The sequence below is a fragment of the Oryza brachyantha genome, chromosome 12 (genome assembly GCF_000231095.2).
Source record: "Oryza brachyantha chromosome 12, ObraRS2, whole genome shotgun sequence".
NCBI classification, from domain to species: domain Eukaryota; kingdom Viridiplantae; phylum Streptophyta; class Magnoliopsida; order Poales; family Poaceae; genus Oryza; species Oryza brachyantha.
Window position 1 is genome coordinate 14,553,426 of NC_023174.2, and position 20,822 is coordinate 14,574,247.

Sequence of the window (20,822 nt, forward strand, 5' to 3'; positions counted from 1 at the left end):
AATTCCAATTGTACTGCAACCAGCGACAGAGCTGCCATGTGCTGCCTTTTGTCAACCATGAAAGTTTAATTTGTCAAACATTTAAAAAACTATTCCAATTTGGAGGCCTACTGGCAAATCAATATAAATTAATTAATTTAATGCGTAAGCATCCGACACTGCGACGTGGGCCCACCGACCCGATGCGATTCCCCCGCGCGTCGGAACTCCCCGGGGCCCCACCTGTCATCCACTCACCCACCCCCCACCATATCTTCCCCCACCCACACGCCACCCCGCCGAGCACCTAGTCGTCGCCGTCGCCGTCGCCGTCTGCTTCGCCGGCGGCCACCAACCCCAACCCCGGCCGCGCGGGCGGGCGAGGCGGCGCATGACCGGAGCCGGCGAGGCGGCGCCGATGCGGCGGCGTCTCACGGTGCTCCCCCTCATCGCGCTCATCTTCTACGACGTGTCGGGGGGCCCCTTCGGCATCGAGGACTCGGTCCGCGCCGGCGGCGGCGCGCTGCTCCCGATCCTGGGGTTCCTCGTCCTCCCCGTGCTCTGGTCGCTCCCGGAGGCGCTGGTCACCGCGGAGCTGGCCTCCGCGTTCCCCACCAACGCCGGCTACGTCGCCTGGGTCTCCGCCGCGTTCGGCCCCGTCGCGGCCTTCCTCGTCGGCTTCTCCAAGTGGGCGTCGGGGACGCTCGACAACGCGCTCTACCCGGTGCTCTTCCTCGACTACCTCCGCTCCGGCGGGGGGGTCGCCCTCTCGCCGCCGGCCCGGTCGCTCGCCGTGCTCGCGCTCACCGCGGCGCTCACCTACCTCAACTTCCGGGGGCTCCACCTCGTCGGCCTCTCCGCGCTCGCGCTCACCGCGTTCTCGCTCTCCCCGTTCGTGGCCCTCACCGTGCTCGCGCTCCCCAAGATCCGCCCGTCCCGGTGGCTCGCCGTCGACGCGCGCGCCATCGAGCCTCGCGCCTACTTCAACTCCATGTTCTGGAATCTCAACTACTGGGACAAGGCCAGCACGCTCGCCGGCGAGGTGGACGAGCCGAGGAAGACGTTCCCCAAGGCGGTGTTCGGCGCCGTGGGCCTCGTCGTCGGCGCGTACCTCATCCCGCTCCTCGCCGGCACCGGCGCGCTGCCGTCGGAGACGGCGGCCGAGTGGACGGACGGGTTCTTCTCGGAGGTTGGGGGCCGGATCGGCGGGCCGTGGCTGCGCGTGTGGATCCAGGGCGCCGCGGCGATGTCCAACATGGGGCTCTTCGAGGCCGAGATGAGCAGCGACTCGTTCCAGCTCCTCGGGATGGCCGAGATGGGCATGATCCCGGCCATCTTCGCGCGCAGGTCGCGGCACGGGACGCCGACGTACAGCATCCTTTGCTCGGCGATGGGGGTGGTGATCCTCTCCTTCATGAGCTTCCAGGAGATCATCGAGTTCCTCAACTTCCTCTACGGCCTCGGGATGCTCGCCGTGTTCGCCGCCTTCGTCAAGCTCCGCGTCAAGGACCCCGACCTCCCGCGCCCGTACCGCATCCCCGTAGGCGCCGCGGGCGCCGCCGTCATGTGCATCCCGCCCGTCGCGCTCATCACCACCGTCATGTGCCTCGCCTCCGCCAGGACGCTCGTCGTCAGCGCCGCCGTGGCCGTCGCCGGAGTCGCCATGTACTACGGCATCGAGCGCATGAAGACCGCCGGCTGCGTCCAGTTCCTCGCGCCGGCGCCGCCTGACAGCCTCCACGGATCATCGTCCTCCGCGGGGTCCGACGACGGCAACGACGTCGAGGACGTCCGCGCCGTCCTCCTCGCCGCCGCCGACGAGGAGCACGCCGGGGAAGGTGCGATCAGTGTCAACAAGGACAACTAGTGTACAGTGATTTCTCTTCAGTAAATACTACATATATATCTACAGAATTGCAGCAGAGTACAGTGATCATTGTGTTTTCGTCAGGAGATTGTTGTGATCTGTGAATCCTAAAACATGGGAGCACACCTTGCACATGTCAAAGATTAATTTGCCTCAGAGTGAAATACAATTTAGTTAATTAAGTAGATATATCTTTCTTTGTGTGATGCATATTATAGCAGAGCAGTCAGAAACTCAGAAATGAGTTGAGAACAACTTGTGGCACTTTCAGCAGATAACAGCAATTCTGTTGCAGAGTTTCATCTAGCTTCATGTTTCAGTAAAGCATAACAGCTTCAGCTTTCAGAGTTGAGATACTGATTCTACTGCAAGTCTGCAATTGCAGTTCATCAGTAATTATACTGTCAGTTCTGAACTCCCCATTTATTTTCATCACATCATTGTGATCGGATTATCTGAACCCTGAAATTCAACATTCCTCCTGAAGCAATAAGAAATGGACCTTGCTGCAGATTTTGCAGTTGCAGCCAACTTCGACTTTCAGTAAAGCCAAACATAACGGCTGAATAGCAATACCACTCTACTATTTCATCAGGTTGTTTTGCTAATTGTCTAATTGCAACCAAATTCACAGTGTTTTTCTCCCTAGATGTTTAGTGATGTTTCAAGGGTGAAACTGAGCTACTTAAAGAAATACTCCCACGGTTCAAAATTAATTGTACTTTTGACTTTAATGTGCTAATTAAGCTCTAACCAGCAATAATTTTTATACCGTTGAATTTTGTAGCACCAAAGTTATACCATTTGATTTGTTATTCAATGTGCTTTACTCATATTGGGGGGATTGTTTGGTTTTTTTCATGTAAGGAACCAAATGATATATTTGCAAGCGAAAAATAATTTATAAACAAAATTGCTATACGTATTCTTAGCGATGTAAAAGTCAAATCTCGAAAAAAACTTCAGCGAAAAAATCCTCAAAATTAACTCAAATTTAAGGCTGAAAATTCAAATTTTGGCTTATAAACACAAACAAAGACAAGGGTGATTATATTTTTGCCTACAAAATAACGGTCAGAGTTCATCAAATACATTCCGGGTAAAAACCAACAAGTATTCGTAAATGGAGAGAATAGGATACCACAAAGGTTTTCAGCTCTGAATGATGCGAAATGCATCTGGAGATCGATTAGACAAGAAAGATGATTGTGTAAAGATGGGATACAAGGAAAGTGTAAGCTGCGACTTTTAGGTTCCATCTGAATTCTGAAAACGATGTTGCTGGGACACCGACAAAAACGCTTTCGGATTTGGGAAGCAAACGCCGGACATGTCTAAAGATGGAGCATCCAACTCGGTCTCAGTTATTGCTATTGTAACCAAATTGTGTGCCGGTTTAAATACTAGTTTTGTCGGAGTGGTCAAAGAAGGATGAAAAATATGCACCAAATATAGTATGTTCATATCAGCTTGTTTGGTTGGTCCCTTGATTTTCATAATTTTGTTTTTGTTTTAACTCGGTCCCTCCCCAGCAATCAACAATTGTACTACCTTGCTAGTCTTGTGAATGTACGAGTGTTTGGAATATGTAAGTAAGGCAAAAATTTGGAGTTAGGTAGTGGACATTGTCTACGTCTCTAACCAAGTGAACTAGACTTGGTTCCTACTAACTTTTTTATTTATCTCAAAATAAGTTTACTTTTGCTCTGTCTCTTTGTCCCAAAATAAATTTATTTTAGAGCAATCGTTACATGAGAGTTTGTGAAGTAGGGAATAAATATATTGGAGTTAGATAATGTGAAGAATATTGGAATTTGATAAGGTGAAGGGTATTCAAGTCTTTTTGTTTTTTATTGGTATATGTCAGATTGTAAAAAATAAAGTTATTTTATGACGGAGGGAGTGATTGTTTTCCTAAGACAATATCGTTTTTATCAAAGATGGTACAAACGCAATCACTCAAAATGTGCAGACTGACAATTCCTATGAACGCATACGCCAACACCCTATCCATATCAGCACATCTAAAGACTATATCGATTACATCTTAATATCGATAAAGTTTCATATTTTACCTTTTGGTTGATGGGTACAACTCTATACCACAAACAAACGGTGGTAGCGGTGGTTCTAGTAGGTGCTCCAAATGGTCCCTGGGCAGGCCACTCCTAGTTCTGGTCTAGAAGGGCTTGCACCCTAAATCGAAGTCCCAATCCACTCTATAGGTATGACCCATTGTTGTAATATTTGTGTAGCATTCTTTTTTAGAAAAAAAGTGCACTCAAAATGCTGGCTCTACTGAATTTGTGATGTTACAAGAGATTATTGCTATATTCATACCATACTTTAGGAAATTTTGCATATGAACCTTAAGTTTACGACGTTGTAAAATTTTAGAGCATGGAGTAGAATCACCCAACAAAAAATTCCTTCAACCGCTAGTTACCACTGATTTTGTTTTGGTTCAAGGATATACTACTAATTTAATCAATTGTTCGACATTATGCTATTGGGTCGAGTAATACTTTTTAGAAAAAGATTAGCCAAAATGCCCTTAAAGACATATAAGATCAACACTTGATTTACCCGATTATAAGTTTCAAAATAGATGAAATATTTTAGCCTCCTTATGTGAGAGGAAAGTTCATGTATAAGATTGTTTACATTATATAGAATATTTATTGTGCTGTTTTTATATCATGTTACACAAAATGTTTTGCGTTATTATCTTTTTTAGGTGATTCTGTCATATACCACAAGAAAATAGCTTTTCAAAAAAGTACATTTTTTAAAAAATATTGAAACATGTACGCACACCTATATGTTGTCTAAGTCTACACAAAAATATTCATTTTTTTAAAAAACTTATATTGGAATGTTAACCTCGTATGTCTATGAGGATATTTTGATCATTTTTTAGCATGTGTTATGAAAAGTGACGGTGCAAATGACAAATTATTAAACCAAGATAAATTTAATGGTATAGACAATATTTTCTAAGCAAGACGGTTATTGGCTACGAGAAAGAGATGGATGAAACCCTCCTCCTGACGCGCACTTTATCCTATATGAAGCAAAGTCTATTGCAAGCAAGATCTCTTAACGTGATCGCATACAACGCTATTTGCACTCATATAAGTGTATAACACTTTGTTTTTCCATATATAACATATAACGTTTGAAACACGTGAACAACTTAAAAACTTGCCTATTTCAAGCCATATGCTGATTTATTTTTATGCGGAAAGCTACGTGTTAACTTATTTTTACGTGGGAACTTGCATGCTATTATTAACTTTAGTTTAGCTTGTGAAGGTACCTAGTAATAAATCACATTTTTAATGTAAAACTAATACTATAATATAATATAAACTTATAGAAATCATCCTTTTATTTTAGAATTACATTGTGTAATATTATTATACAATCATGTCGTCTCACTAATTACTATCACTAATTACTATCACTAATTACTATGTTATAAAATATTCTTTCTATATAATATTTTTTCCATACTATTGAGTCACATATTACCTCTTTGCGTCTCTCCACTCCTCATGAGTTTAGGACCAAATTAATCTTTAATCTTATTTCTTATATTTCAGTACTTATCTTTTATCTTTTATTCAAGATAAAGATTATAGTTGTAGACCAGCGTAGTACTTCTACTCTATTCGTTTAAAAACATAGTTACCTTTAGAACTTATACATAACTTGTCAAAATTCGTATCCAATATGTGTAGTTTCAAAGAGTAAATGTATAGGCAAAGACCATTTGCATTTTGGCACGTGCGTGTCAGGGCAGGCACTTACCCGTCCCTCACACTCCTGACGCGTGTGCGTGGGCCCGGCCTGTCAGCGAGACATTAGCATGGCAGGCAGTGTCCTGTTTGGTCTAATTTCGCACGAGAGAGACACTGCCGAGTTCGTCCGTCCCGGCCCAGCTGCATAATTGGGGAGAAAAAAAATATATATAAGCTCCGATTGCGGCGGCCGCAATCCGAAAAAAAAAGATCCAATTTTTTTTACTGCTTTACCCTAAATTTTGAGTTTTTTTGACTCGGGGATGCAATCGAGGTAAGTCTCCTGCAGTTCTTCCCCCAAATCCATTCCATGTTCCCCAAGTTCTTTCTTTCCCCCGTAAAATTTGGTGCTTTTTTTTTTATTGCTGTCTCCCCCCTTCTGATTTGGGGTCGAGTTTGTCCAAAATTCGAGCTGGGTTTGCTTCCGATTTCCGATTTGTTACTGTTCCGGTATGCTTCTGACCTTGGATTTGGAGTAGATTTGTTGGGAAGTTTTGCTGAGCTCCTGGATCAGCATGGGGGGTGGTGGTTCTCGTGCTGGATGGTGAAATTCTTTTGGGGTGTCATAAGGATGTGTCCATGCTAAAGATTGCCCTTTGATCTGGCTTCCGCTTCCGCAGGTTGGTGATTGGAATCTCGCTTGGAGGCCACTTCCTGCGCCGCCGTGGGTGCGCAGCCGGCGGCGTCTAGGGTTTGCTCGCCGGGGAGGGGGAGCTGCTGCTGCTGCTGCTGCTGCTGCATTTGGTTTGGGGGATTTTCCAAGATGCAGCCATCGAAGAAGGTTGCTCGCGTCGACACGCTTGAGCTCAAGTCGCAGATGGTGAAGAAGCTGGGGCCCCAGCGCTCCGAGCTCTACTTCCATAGCCTCAAGAAGTTCCTGGGAGGCCAGCTCGGCAAGGAGGAGTTTGACAGGATCTGTGTGGCTGCATTGGGGAGGGAGAACATCAAGCATCACAACTTCCTCATCCGGTCGATCCTCGGCAATGCCTTCTCGTCGGCCGGGCCGCCGCCGATCAGGCAGGCGGCCACCGGAAACTCGCAGACTAGCGCTGTGTCCAATGGGCCGGTGATCAATCACGGCATGATGGCGGGTGCGAGGAGAGGATTGATGATGGCTAGCCGGGAAAGGAGGTTTGATAGGCCGAGCCCGTTGGGAAAGTCGCCTCTTGGTCATCAGGGCACCAGCGAGTTTGTGTCGGCTGGGAGCAAGGCGCCGTTGGAGGTTGTGTCTGTGGAGGATGGTGAGGAGGTTAACCAAGCTGGAGGCAGTCCAGTTTATGCACAGAGCAGAAGCCCGATTAGGGCTCCGTTGGGAGTTCCGATGGCTCAGAATTCTCGGCCTTTGGTGCCTCATCCTTCGGAGATATGCTACAATAATGGTGAATTGCCAGAAGCTCAGTGCTTGCTGAAGCTACTTGAGAATAAGCTGAAAGCTGAAGGTCTTAGTGTGACTCGAGAGTGTGCTGATGTGCTGAATTCTGGGCTGAATGTATTCATAAATCAGATGCTGAAATCTTGTTTGGGTGTGGCGAAATCAAGGGGAAAGACAAGGATGAGCCAAGCAAACAGGAGTACTGTTGCTGCTGTAAATGGAGGGCAGGGCCAAGTTTTTTCTTCAGGTTTACCTGGCTATTACTACCAAGCCTCATTGCTAGATCTTCAGACAGCAGTACGGTGTAATCCTCAGTTACTGAGAGGGGACTTCTCTCGGCTAGGTGAGGAGATTGCTTATCATCTGTTGAATAGATGAATGTGAGCGGCTAGTTTTGTCAGATTCTTTTAGTGAATCTTGTGTTGACCAGTGTAGGCAACCCATTGCAGAGTTGCATTACCATTTATTGTGCTGTAGAAAGCTACAGTTAGTTAGGTTCAGGTGGAGGGGAGGGAGAGTTAGTGTCATAGGCTGTTTGGTACACCCATGGCTTGGTCAAGATGGTACACCTTAGGGTACATTATAGTGGACTTCCATTACTTGTGATTAATCACAACAATAAAGAAAAATTCTACCAATATCTTTGATCCTGTCGTCGCTTGCAGGTCATGCTACAGTTATCTATACAGAGAATTCGGTTTTGTTGCATGGATTTGTTACCGTTTGACAATGTGGATTTGATATCTTTCCTATACTGATGAATGTTCTTCTCCCTGAATATTTTCATGTGCCGTTGCCATAAGTTTTTTATTTCTCACTGATCTGCTTGCAAAGTGTTGCTCTTGTTCCCTATTTGCTATGTCGATCGTTCTTCAGAGTTTCGCCTAGTATCTGAACTTTACATAATAGATCAGACATCGGCGGACAAGATTTGATGCTCTGCATTTTCAGTGTCTGACATCCATATGCACTCTGGCGCTGCCTTTGCCCTTTAGTACCACAGAACATATTATTACTTGATACAATCGATTGTCCCTCTTATCTAGAATGGGGCAGATCATCAGAATTGAAGCATTAAAAACCCATTTTTTTTCTTTTTTGCCTTCTCTTGAGGACAAGAATTCCTGAATTTTCTCTAATAGGGTCTGTACATGCTACAATTATTCAGAAACCTCTGCAGAATTAGAGGAGGATACAGTTTACCTACTCCTGTCCAGAGAATCCGGTTTTGTTGCTTGGATTGTTACCATTCATGTTTTCTTTCCTCTACCGAGGCAAATTGTCCCCTATTTTTTCATGTGTTGCCATAATCTTTGATTTCTCAGTCCTATCTGCTTGGAAAGCATTGTTGTTGTTCCCCATTTGCGGTGTTGATCCTTCTTCAGAGTTTGTTCCCCGTTTGCTTTGTTGATCCAGCAAACCCGCATATCTGCAACAAGATTTGCTGTTCGGCATCTTCAGTATCTGACATCTCTAAATGCATCTATGCAGCTATGGCGGTTCAATTTTTTTTATGCAGTTCCTTCTGTGTGTATGTGCATTCTGATGCTACCTGATTTAGTGCCACAGCACATATATGCATTATCTAGAATCGGGTAGATCATCGGAATTGAAGCATGTTCTTTTTTCGAGCCAGATGTTGGCCTCCTTCAGGACAAAGAACAATAGCTGAAGAGGTTCACTGATTTGTAGTTCTGCACAGACTACAGAATTTCAGAAACCTCTCCAGACTCCAGAGTTGGGAGGATGATATGGTCTCACATGCATCTTATCTGATGATATCTCTGAAGTTGGAATGAATTTTGTTTCCAGTCTCACTTGCTGCCTTTTCTTCCTGTCAATCACAAGATCATATCCATGTTGGGTTGGTTGTATGCATAATTGAAATGCAAAATCAAAACCCTGAAGATTGTGATGTGGAACAGAACTCTGAGGAAAGATTTGCAAGAAACAACCTAATATAAACCCCTTTTTCGCTCAACAATTCATCAGCTATTCTCTATAGGAATTTGACCTAAGCTGAGCTGTTTGTTCAGAGGCAATCATGTCCAAACGACTTGTAGTACCACAAACAGGAGCATCGGTCCTTTTTTTTTTTTGTTTCTCACACGCATTTCTTTCATCAACAATGAGCAGGGCAGTTAACTTTTTTTTCAGTAAAGAGCTTTTATTCAGCCCATGAAAAGACATGATAAATAATAGGCCCTGAAAAAACAAGAACATCAAAGCTGCGTAGTGTACTTGTTGCAAAAATAACACTGAAACAAACAAAGCACTTTATCACACGTACGTTCATCTCGCACGCAAAGATGAAAGACCTGTTCATGTTTCCATGCACATCCAAAAACTCAAGTTCAGCTGAGCTTTAAAAATTATTTTTGCTCTGAGAAAAAACTCAGATTCAGGGGCAATACTTTTAGTTACAAATTACAAGAATCAGATTCAGGGGCACCTGCCTTTTGTTTTCAAAGGCACCTGTTTTTCTTAAAACAAAAACTCAGATTCATATGCATTTCTTTTTCAGCCAAAAAAAATAGGATTCATTGCCTCTGATGAATCAATAAAATTCCAGTGGCATTTTTTTTTACAAAAGAAAAACTCAGATTCAGAGGCAATGCTTTTCTTTAAACTCAGATTCAGAGGCAAGATTTTTTTTTTTTTGTTCAGAAGCTAAGCTCGTGTTAATGTGAGGTCATCATCAATACCACGGCCTCGCCTTTTGAGGAGACCAATCCTCCCTTTTGCAGCGGAAAAGATGAACCACACGGCGAGGAAGAAGAAGAGGAAGAAGATTTCCACCATGCAATGCAAAGCCACAACACTGCCCCACTGCTGCTCCCCCTCCTCCTTTCGGTGCTCGTCTCGGCTCGCCGGCCGGCCGGCCGGCCGGCGCAGGAGGCGAGCGTGCATGGCGGGGCGCTGTCGGCTCCGGCCTCGAGGAGGAGGTGAGCACAAAAAGGTTCAGGTCCTAGTCTGAATATCTAATTCTGTTCTGCAGTTTGGTTCATCAAACAAAGCATAAGTTCGTCATGGTTTCAGAGTGATGTTGCTCATCTGACATAATGCAGCTTGATTTGCAGCTGATTAAGTATGCAGTTAGTTTATGGATTAGTATGATGCTAATTAGTAAGATTGTATAAGCTGAGGTCAACAGCAGGCATATTGGAAATATTTTAAGCTGAACAAAACTCATGGGCTCACCATTTTGTTCAGACATCAGTTATATATATGCAGTTTGAATGTATGATCTGCAGCTTTCAATTGGTGATGTAATATACTTGCAGAGAAGGTCAAACAGGCATAACAAAACCATTTTAAGCAGATCAGACTCATGCCCACACCATCTTGTTCAGAGTGAAAAAAAAGCTCACACAACACTCATCATCACCATTCACAAAATTACTTCACTTTGTACTGGGACTAGGCTAGATCATTGTATCGGTCATCTTCTTTTAGGTGTTGACAAAATAGGTGAGGGCTCACTCACACTCACACTGACCCTTATGTGATCATGATGATGGTGGTGGTGGCATCAGCAAAGCTTCTCTGATTCTTTTTTCTTTCAGGTTAGTGGAGACATTCCTCTCTTTCTCCATTTCTTTTACAACCCTAAAACTAGCTGTTAGAGCTGCACTTGCACAGGGTTCCAGGGAGCTGAAATGATGAGCAAGGCTGCAACTTTGAGGAGGCAGTATGTGTGGGGAGACAGAATGGAGACTGCAGCCTGAATTTTTACAGACATCGATGTACTTTTCTCCCCTCTGAAAAGTTCAGCACTGAATTTTAGCTAACGCCCTTAGCCCGTGCGAGTTCATTTGCATGCTTTGCTTCCTTCCTTCCTCACCTCCCTGATTACTTTATCATTGCCACCAGGTTAAATTCTTGTGTTTGTTTATCTGCCCAGTGTTTGGTGCTCTCCCTTTTTTTAGTTTACTTTACTTTACTGATCAGTGATCACTGGCTGCTCCTGCATGCATGCTGCTGTTTGGTTAAGCTTGAACACTGACAAATAATTCAGGCCAAAATGGCCTCAACTTTAGAGTAACAGCAAGAACAGGTTTTGTCAGGAAGCAGCCATCAGAGTGTGACCATTGCTGTCTGTTAACACTTAACAGAAAAAAAAAATTCTGATGAGACCTTAAAATGGATCAAACTAGGTTGGAACCTTTCAGATTGAAATCTAGTTTCTAACCATGAAGCTAGAAACAGAATAGAACATGTCCCTCTCCTCTTTATTCCAGTACAGAAATGCTGTGCTAGCAACAAATGTGTATGCTTTCGAGATGCAAATGAACACGCTCTGCTGCACACTGACTGCCGCATTGTGTATGTGTGTGTCACCACCGATCAAATTTGCTTTTCCTGAAGAAACAACCGATGAATGAGCTGGCCGACCTCCCCTTTCCTGTCCTGAAAATCATGGAGTAATTGGATGAAAACAGATGCAAACCTCCTGACAAAGTATCTTTTCTCACCATGGATGAGAGCTTGCTCCTTCTCTCTCTCTTTAGCACTTTCTCCTCTACCTACAAAGCTTCCACTGTTCCAATTCCTCACCTTTTTGATCTTTTATCCACAAAAAATGCATACTACTCATATTACTATTGCTACTACTGCTGCTAGTGATAAATTTTAGGCTGCATTGAGCTACTTATCAGTGAGTGTACTTGTTAATTGCAAAGGCAGTAACAATCATAACAATAGTGAGTAGAGTAGCACTTGTTAATGGTGAAAATGCATTAGTAAGAGACATGAAAGGTAACCACTGATAATAAAAAATAGTAATAATCCTTGCAAAAAGCCATTGCAGTAGGAAGAAGAGTAGTAAAAGAAAGCCGAGAAAGCAGGAGTGCTTCTCTCTAGTTCTTTCTCTTTCTCTCTCTAGATGAGGGGGGCCCACCTCATCGTACGGCTGCGCCTCCCTGCGCCGGCAAGGCGTGCGCCATTGTCTTGTCCCTTGGACTATCCATCACCCTTGCTTAGGCTTTCCTGTTAGTGTGCTAATCACTTAAAAATTTGAGCTTTTCTCAGTCTCCATTATTGTAAACAAATTCCTCCCTGCACATTTCAGTTCAACCTCTCAATCTCTGCAGACTCTGTTGCTTGCTGCAATTAGCACAATAGTGCTAGCAGTGTTGAGTGATTTGGTCAGTGAAGCAAAAATTAAGCACTGTGATTAAAACTATGGAGACCTCAGTTTGTGTTTGTGTCAGAAATCAGACATGCATATGTGTTAGTGTAACTCATGCTTCCTCTCAAAGGGATGTGTCTGCATCAGCCTTTGCTTCTCTTTTTTCTGCTTGCTTGGTTTTCCTGCAATGCAGACATATGTACATAACACAGCAACTGTTCTTCCCACAACAAGTCTTTCCCTGATTTGTCAGGGTGGACCAACAGTGAGACAAGAACCTGCCATTATCTCCTCCTCAAGATATGGGTCTTTGGATGCATCCATTTGGATAGATAAGATCCCTGCATTGCAGGCGTTGCAAAGGGAAATTATCATATGTGTAATGCTGTGGCAATAATTCATTGCACAGGAGCCTCATCTCATCCCCCCTCATCATCATCAGCTACATTTCACACATGGAAATGCCTCCCCTTTGCTTGTTTTCAGTGACAAAACTGACAGCTCCATCTTACTAGGCAGTTGTTAGTTGCTGCAACCTTACTTGCACATAGTACATTCAGAGAACTAAACTGATTCATTCAGTAAAGAATTGCACAAGCATTGGTAGATGGCACTAACATGTGTGCAAGTGCAATGCCTGCATCTGTGCAATGAGCATGCTAACTTGTTAAGTGTGCTAACATTGCATCACACACAAAGTGCCCTTCTTCAACTTTGAAAATGTACTCCTCCCTGTGGGGGTCCACAGATAGTAGAGAAGAGGAAGACTAAACTAGACTCCTGCAGGGTTGTCTGCTCTGGGAGGGGCACCTCATGCAAACTGGCTAGTGCCATTGCCCCAGGCCTCTGGGCCTCTTGCTTGGCATGCCAAAAAGGAGTGGGGGTCCAAGGTAAAAAAAAAAAATGCCCCTCCTCCTAGTGTCTAGTGAAGTTTGAGAGAGAGAGAGAGAGAGAGAGAGGCACAGCTTTGCATTTGGGTTGGAAACTTGGAATGGAGCCACCATGGCCAGTGCTTATAAATCACCACCACCCCATGTCACTCCCATTTCCAGCATCACACATTCAGTCACACACACACACAAACAGCTATCTTGTTTTGTCCTCTGCAAAGTGGTTGGGTGTGCATGCAACTACTGACTGAACAAGGGTAGAGGAAGATAGGAGGAACAGACAACACCACAGGCATCTTGTGTTTTTTGGATACATATACAAAGGTTAGTTTCTTGGCTCGAAGCCCTGAAATGTTTGTTTGTGTCATTCAGAGATTGTTCTGGTGACATCATCATGCTTCTTGACCAGAGTTCACTTGTTGTTTTTCATTTTCCATCCTTTTTGTTGTCAATATGTGGATTCATTATATACTTCACTACCTGTCTTGCTTTGGTGGTTGCTAGATGGTTGCTGCAAATTATCATCTCTGAAGTCTGAAACATTAGGATCAACGAAAAAAGAGAGTTTTTTTTGTTCTTCCCCCAAGTGCTTAATATATCGTTGCTCCACATTTCAGCTTGGTGATCTGAATCCTGAATCAAGCTGAGGAAAGTTACTAGGATCAATCGATCCAAGAGGATTAGCTGAAGCAGATGATGAGGATGGATAAGCTTGTGAGGCAATGTGACATGGAGGTGATGAAGATGGCCATGCTCAAGCATGAGGAGACCTTCAGACAGCAGGTACATATATGCAGCTTAATTAGCTCACTGTGATTTAATCTTATCAACTTCTAGTTAATTAATCACTGCCCATTGCAAATTCTTGCATCCTACACATGAGCTGAATCTGATTAGATCGAATTTAAATCTAATTTAATCAGGTTCACGAGCTGCATCGCCTGTACCGCATCCAGAGGCAGCTGATGAGCGACCTGACCATGGCCGAGCTGAGCTCCGGCCGTCGCCGGCAGCCTCGCCGGAGCAAGCAGCCGCGCCGCGCGCTGAACCTGCAGCTTCCCGCCGACGAGTACATCGTCAGCGCCGACGTCGACGACGCCGGCGACAGCGACACGGCCGAGCTGCTGGACCTGACGCTGGCCGTCGGCGGCGGCGGAAGCTCCCGCAAGTGCCACAACGCCGCCGCAGCGGCGGCGGCGGCTGCCTCCTCCCCCTTCGCCTCCGACTGCTCCGGCAGCAGCACGGGCGGCCTCTCGTCGCCTTCCTCGGCCGAGTACTCCGAGGGCGCCACGTTCCTCCACGCGCCGCCCATGCCGCCGCCGCCGTGCCAGCGAGCGATGGCGTTCGACCTCGGGATGGGAGAGGCCATGAAGCAGCAGCAGTCGCCATGGCTGGTGCAGTGCCAGTACCTCAGCCTCAGGATGACATGAACTCCAAGAAGCTCAAGCTCAAGCTTAAGCTGTCCATGTCCATGATCACACTGTACTACTACTGCTGCTGCTGCTACTAGCTTAGCTGCTTGTGCTTGTAGAAGAAGAGCAAGAAGAAGAAGAAGCTAGCCACTAGCTTAATCATTTCACTCCTCCTACTGTTAATTAATTTGTCCTAGCTATCTTGGTGACCAGGTGCAATTTGGGCAGGAGGTTAAACTTAATTCCTCCTAATCCTGATCCCAAATTGTCCTTATGATCATCATCACCATCATTTGATCTTGGCTAATGAGTGGATGCTGATTGATTTGTGTCTACTAATTAGATAGCCTCATGGCATGTTCTGATGCTGTTCATGATTTGCAGTGACACATTGGAACATTATTGATTGCACAGTTGCATGCATGGTTGCATGGATGCAAAGGTAACCTGGAAAAAAGGGTGTTGCAGTGAAAAAGGTAATAATCAGGCAGTGAAACTGAGGAAGAGGAGTAGAAAGCATAGCTAGCGGGGTGCATGGAAATTAAAGTGAAAAGAGGTTGAATTTTTTTCTTTGCAGTGCAAAAAGTTGCAGCTGATGGCCACTAGGCATGCTGTCTTCTGAAGCTGAGATCAGTTTGAAATTTATATCTTAATATTTTTTTTAAAAAAATGAATTAAGATTCAGTTGAGAAAATGGCCCATCAGGAAATTAAGAGAATGAAGTTGCCTTTTCTCTCTAATGACTATGATGATTGACTCTTCAAGGGAACATTGTAAGCAGAAGCAATGCTTTGCCAAATGTATAGAGCTTCAGCCAAGAAAAGGAGATGATTGCAATTACATTAATGACACCAAAAAATGCAAGTGGATATCACTACATCAGGATAAATGTTGCTTTGGGTTTAGTAATTCAATTATTCAAGACCAAGATATCTCTGGAAGCTGTTGAGAAGAGAATAAAATAGTTGACCTGTATTTGATATCTAGATTCAGGTGTCTTTTGCAATCCAAGCCAGAAGCACACAAGAAACAAAAAATGTTAAAAAAAAACTAAAAGGAAATTGCACGCATGTTCAGAAAGAGAAGTGGCAAAGAAGTTTCAGAAGAGGGTAGCAGTAAGGAGAAGGCAACCACTACCTGAAGAAATCTCGAGCAATACATATAAATTATGCAGCAGGTGATCCATCGTTATCTTGAATCGAACTGAAACCAAACTGAAACAAAAACATGTAATATATTCAACGATGCCTTGCACCCAAATCCTGAACCTGACAGAGGGGCACCAGAAGACAAATTGTTGTGCAGTGCGTATGTGAAAAATCCCCGGCATGATTCCCGGCTGCATGCCAATAAGAAAAAACTCGTGTGACAGCAGCAGTTACCGATCGAGAGCGATACATCTCAATGAAAAATAATGAAAATGACCGTGGGATGGAGCAGCATTTCGTACTGCAACTCTGCAAGCATCAGTAGCTGCTTGCCAGTACACCTCTCTCTCCCAATCTGTTCTCAGTTTGATGCATTAAAAAAAGTAAGCAGAAATTATTTAGGGCAGTTGGAAGAGCATATCTTACGGGTGACCGTGAAAAAAAAACCAAACGATATATTTACAAACGAAAAACAATTTATAAATAAAATTTTTATATATGTATTTTTAGCGATCCAAAAGACAAGGCTAAAAAATAAACTTTGATGAAAAAAACTCCAAAATCAACTTTAAATTTAGATCTTTTTTACCGTCCTCGAAAAAACACCTCAAGGTACCACACTTTTTAGTGTAAAATGTGTGGTATCTTAAGATACAAAGTACAAAATTTTATACTAAAATTCTTAGTACCTTGAGGTACTTTTCAAGGATGGTAAAAAAACCCTTAAATTTAAAGTTGAAAAAGTAAATTTTTAAGTTGTAAACAGAAACGATAGGACGGGGATGCTTGATTTATCTAATGAATGACATGTACGCCATGTAGCTGTATATACAGTATCGCCGTTATCTGTTGCTATGCAGTGCAGAACTGCAGATACCTGCAGATGGAAGAACATGCGACCTCAAAGAGTCAAAGACAAAAGAGAGGAGCGAGGAGATTTCGTGTGTGAATTATGGACTGTGATGTGTGAAGCACACTTTGAAACCAACCAGATGGAACAATCAAGAAGCTGTATTTTTTTCAGATAAAATTCAAGAACCTAAAATCTATCTATGTCCCTAAATTTTTGATGTCGTTGACATTTTGACACAGACATATCCTGATTCATCCGATGTATGACATATATATACTCTTGGAATGATTATTTGATGAACCAAAGCACAACCAGGAAGCCAGGAACTGTGCTGGCACTGTTCTGTTCATGACTTCGTTTGCAGTCTCCACTCAGTGCAGATACCTCATAGAGTCAAAAGACAATCATTTGTGAGTTTGTGATTTAGGTGGTGTTTAGATGCAGAAAATTTTTAAAAGAAGTGTCACGCCAAATGTTTGACCGGATGCCGGAAGAGGTTTTCGGACACGAATGAAAAACGAATTTCACGGCTAGCCTAGAAACCGCGAGACGAATCTTTTGAGCCTAATTAATCCGTCGTTAGCACATGTTGGTTACTGTAGCACTTATAGCTAATCATGGGCTAATTAGGCTTAAAAAATTCGTCTCAAGATTTCTTCCATAACTGTGCAATTAGTTTTTTGGTTCATCTATGTTTAATGCTTTATTTAAATGTTCAAAAATTTGATGTGATGTTTTTGAAAAAAAAATTTGGAAACTAAACAAGGCCTTAGTGATCGTCTGCGTTTCACTGTGTTCTAAAAAAATCAAAAAGATTCTTTTGCCAAAAAAACACAGGAAGTGCTTTAATTTCATCATGTATAGATATTCAGATTTAGAAAGGGCCCAGCCCAGCCCAACTACATCATACTCAAGGGTACGTGAGCCCAGCCCATGACAGAGGCAAGCAGGAAAAGCCCAAGGCAGTTCAAGTTTGTGAGATGGCGTACGTGAGCGTGACGTCACGTCTCACTCACCTCTTTTTTTTTTTTTTTCCTTCGGGCCTTCTTGTAACACCTCATTTGATCTGGGGAGCGTCACAACTCACAACAACTGTTCGAAAGTGTGCACGAACGACACAAGCTCCACTGACTAGCGAAGTAAGTGGGAGAAGGTAAAAAGGTGAATATTCTCGTGGAAATTCTAGATCATGCTTTTTACCTGACCTTTTATTAATTTACTTTTCAAAAGAAAAATAATGGCAAAAGGTAAAATAGTTACTTGCTACCAGGCTACTATGGTAAGAAGATCGGCGAGCTTATCTTTTCATTTCTAATTAGACTTATAAATTAAAAACTTAATTTTTAATCTTAAATTTAAAGTTAATTTTAAGGTTTTTCTTTAGATATTTGTTTTTATCGTTAAGAATACATTAGTATTGTAAATAAGTCATTTTGTTTTTTTCATCAAACAACCAAAGGATAACCACGTGACATGATCAAAACGAAAGTCCATGGGTGTAATTTATGCGCTGAGTTAGTACCTTGATGGTTGAATGATTTTGGGATAGATATCAAGGATATGAATGAATAAATGAATAGTATAAAATGAAAATTATGTTTGAAACATATTTTTAGAAAAATTGTATGAATAAAGTTTTTATAAACTCGCACCGATCAAAAGCCTCCCAATTGACATATATATTTTCCGTTTGAGCATGATGCAATGACCACCAAGGTGAATATCATCCTTGGAATCCATCATTTCAAGACCATTGTTTTATTAAAATAATAATGAAGTATTCGACCTTGCAAGCTTGCCTACCATTTTTTTTATCTGCATGGTTCATTCAAACACAAATCACTTTGACTAATAAACCTATTAACTAACATATCTTAACAATCCGTTTGACCATAAATAAATAGAACACGAAGCCGTTGTAGCTTGGAGTCTTTCAAGTAGACACTGCAACCATCAAAGGATCAGGCTATCAGCAATGCTGTTATCACCGTTGACTCGAGATAGGTCAAGATGATGTTAACTTTCCGTACGTCTGTGCCACGTGTGACAGTGTCCTGGATGATCTGGACATGGACAAAGTCAGTTGCAACAAATGACACGTGTAAAACCACTCGGCGGCACGTAGCTAACTAACTACATTCTTAAATGCATCTCTAAGTTATTTAATATAGACTAAGAAGATATTTTATTTAATATAGACTAAAAAGATATAAAAAAAATATTGTTAGTTACTTAATGATTAATTTTTAAATTTTAAATTAGTTAGATTTCTTTTCTAAGTACCTAATTGGCTCTAAGTTAAATGGTTGAAATCAATATAATCAACATAGAAATAGTTATGTTGTGGTATAAATTTGAATCGTAAAATATTCATGTTTTAGGACGAATGGGTATAGACATCTGTTTGTCCACTGTAAGTTGGAGTATGTCCTCTTGGCGTTTTTGGTTATATATACATCATGCCAAATTTCTTAGGCTGTTATGGTCCTTATGGAGTACTTCACCTTCACGCATTTTTTTACTACAACCTAGGATGACAGCGAAGCATGGAAGAAATGGAGCGTCGGGTTTCACATGTGCAATGCTTAATTAATTAGCTCTTAATTAATTATGTCGTTGTTGCATTTTGCTACGCAAAAGAAATACAAAATACGCCACGATCGATGCTGACATGCTGTAAATTAACTTGACGGTAACTCAAAGTGTGGGGATATGCTCAGCTAATGCATTTGGCCCAATGGCCATCTCTGTTGTTATTAATGACCTTAGAAGTCATCAAAGGGCGCACCTAATTCACTTCCAAAGTAATCAACATGAATATATTTCTGCAAACTCAAGCAACTTTGACTACTAACTCCCCCATCCCTTTTCAACAGAGATTAAGGTGAGAAGAAACCAAAGCAACTTTAGTTTGGCATATAAAAATGCCTCTCCTAACTTAAACACTCCAAACCATTATAAACACATGTGCATTTCTAAGTTAATTGGCAAATACTAAGGATCGATAAAATATTTTTAGTCATTTTAAAAAAAAAATTGAATGGACTAGATCCCCTTTAGAAGCACCTGATTGCAATCATCAAAATGGTTTGAATCGTAAAAATCAATACATAAATGCTTCTATTAAGATACAAAATTTCATATTTTGGAACGGATTTAATATGTCTTAGAAAGTTGAATAGTAGAAAGAATTTATCCATAATTAACGAGGAATAGGATGGTAAATAATATGAGCAATCTTTAAACAGATATATTTTATTAACAAATTCTTAAAAGAAATTCTCATCGATTTCTAATGTTTGGCCACTGTTTTAAATTTCCTTTAGTGATATGATAAAATAAATAATAATTATGTATATTTTATTATGATGAATGATTAAACGTAGATTTAGATTTTTAAGTAACGACATTAAATAAAAAAAACTGAGCAATGCTTATATTTATGGACGAAACGGATAGTCAATAGTAGACGAAAACACAGTCAGTGGATGCTCTTAACATACTTTTAAGGGTCACGCCATCAGCATTGTTTTTGTTGTCATTAGTGACTTGATAGAAGCAGCTTAGCAGCAAAAATTAATAAATGAAAAATAAAAGGTTCACATCTGTGCGACGTGTGGTTTGTCCCAGATGATCCGGACATATATAATCAATCAGTTGCAACAAATGCCACGTGTAAAACTATGGGGTGTGGACGTGTCACTGACAGCTGGGCCCAGCCGCGGTGATAGTGTGTGACACTTAGACACTAGTCCATCTCCACCTTTCCTTAGTGCCGCACCGATCCGGTCGCTTTGACACTTGCTTAGCTGTATTAATTAACTCCTCGTTAATGACACTTTTGGTGAAATTGACCGAATCAAATTCTTGAATGGTCACCTTCACGCACCTCGTGTTGATTTTTCTTTTTTCTTTTTAAACTCCAGAGCCAAAGCTTTAGGCAAGATATGACTGGATGTCGAGCAAGCTCAACTCGGTTTGGTCTAGCAAATTGTTGTAAGATCATAGTCATGATCAATATTTCGTGATAGTCATGATCAATATTTTGTGATGAACAACTGACTTGTAAATTGATAGAATTTGGTTTGAAAATAGTTATGGTGTTGATGTCGGTGTGTAACTAAGGTGGATCAGGTTGCGATATCTATGTCTGGAAACAGTTGGTTTGTCTCTATGTATGTAGGTGACTTGAGGTTAACTGTGGTTAATGGTGAGGACCATGACTAAGTTTACGGAGGAACTGAGATCTGGATGGTCGAGATGTCATGTGACATGATTGGACTAGAGTCGTGATCCACGTAGGTCAATATCGGTCAACGGTGTTAGGATCGTGACTAGGTTTAGGGAGGAGCTAAGGTCTAGATGAT

At 42.4% G+C, this 20,822-nt stretch overlaps 3 protein-coding genes across 4 annotated transcripts; all 3 read left to right on the forward strand.

Annotated features, from left to right (window-relative positions):
* Positions 1-226: 226 nt before the first annotated feature.
* LOC102718326 (probable polyamine transporter At3g19553) lies at positions 227-2,353 on the forward strand. Its single transcript, XM_040529230.1, has one exon. The coding sequence runs from the start codon at positions 371-373 to the stop codon at positions 1,844-1,846; it is 1,476 nt and encodes a 491-aa protein (XP_040385164.1). The 5' UTR covers positions 227-370; the 3' UTR covers positions 1,847-2,353.
* Positions 2,354-5,784: 3,431 nt separating this feature from the next.
* On the forward strand, positions 5,785-7,725 carry LOC102708669. Of its 2 annotated transcripts, none has more exons than XM_040529550.1 (2): positions 5,785-5,923; positions 6,270-7,725. In XM_040529550.1, exon 2 carries the CDS (start codon positions 6,413-6,415, stop codon positions 7,397-7,399), a length of 987 nt encoding a protein of 328 aa, XP_040385484.1. In that variant the 5' UTR covers positions 5,785-5,923; positions 6,270-6,412; the 3' UTR covers positions 7,400-7,725. The 2 variants fall into 2 exon arrangements, with proteins under 2 accessions (XP_040385484.1, XP_040385485.1); XM_040529551.1 differs by lacking the exon at positions 5,785-5,923 and adding an exon at positions 5,933-6,099.
* A 5,471-nt stretch (positions 7,726-13,196) lies between these two features.
* Positions 13,197-14,899, forward strand: LOC102718610. Its single transcript, XM_040529668.1, has 3 exons — positions 13,197-13,366; positions 13,660-13,825; positions 13,966-14,899. The coding sequence occupies exons 2-3, from the start codon at positions 13,736-13,738 to the stop codon at positions 14,470-14,472; spliced, it is 597 nt and encodes a 198-aa protein (XP_040385602.1). The 5' UTR covers positions 13,197-13,366; positions 13,660-13,735; the 3' UTR covers positions 14,473-14,899.
* Positions 14,900-20,822: the final 5,923 nt, after the last annotated feature.

Bases quoted from the DNA above. Each gene is read 5' to 3' on its own strand.
- LOC102718610 (XM_040529668.1), top strand. From the start codon at position 13,736: ATGATGAGGATGGATAAGCTTGTGAGGCAATGTGACATGGAGGTGATG. The intron at 13,826-13,965 runs GTACATATATGC...TAATTTAATCAG, and splicing joins AGGAGACCTTCAGACAGCAG to GTTCACGAGCTGCATCGCCT.
- LOC102708669 (XM_040529550.1), top strand. From the start codon at position 6,413: ATGCAGCCATCGAAGAAGGTTGCTCGCGTCGACACGCTTGAGCTCAAG.
- LOC102718326 (XM_040529230.1), top strand. From the start codon at position 371: ATGACCGGAGCCGGCGAGGCGGCGCCGATGCGGCGGCGTCTCACGGTG.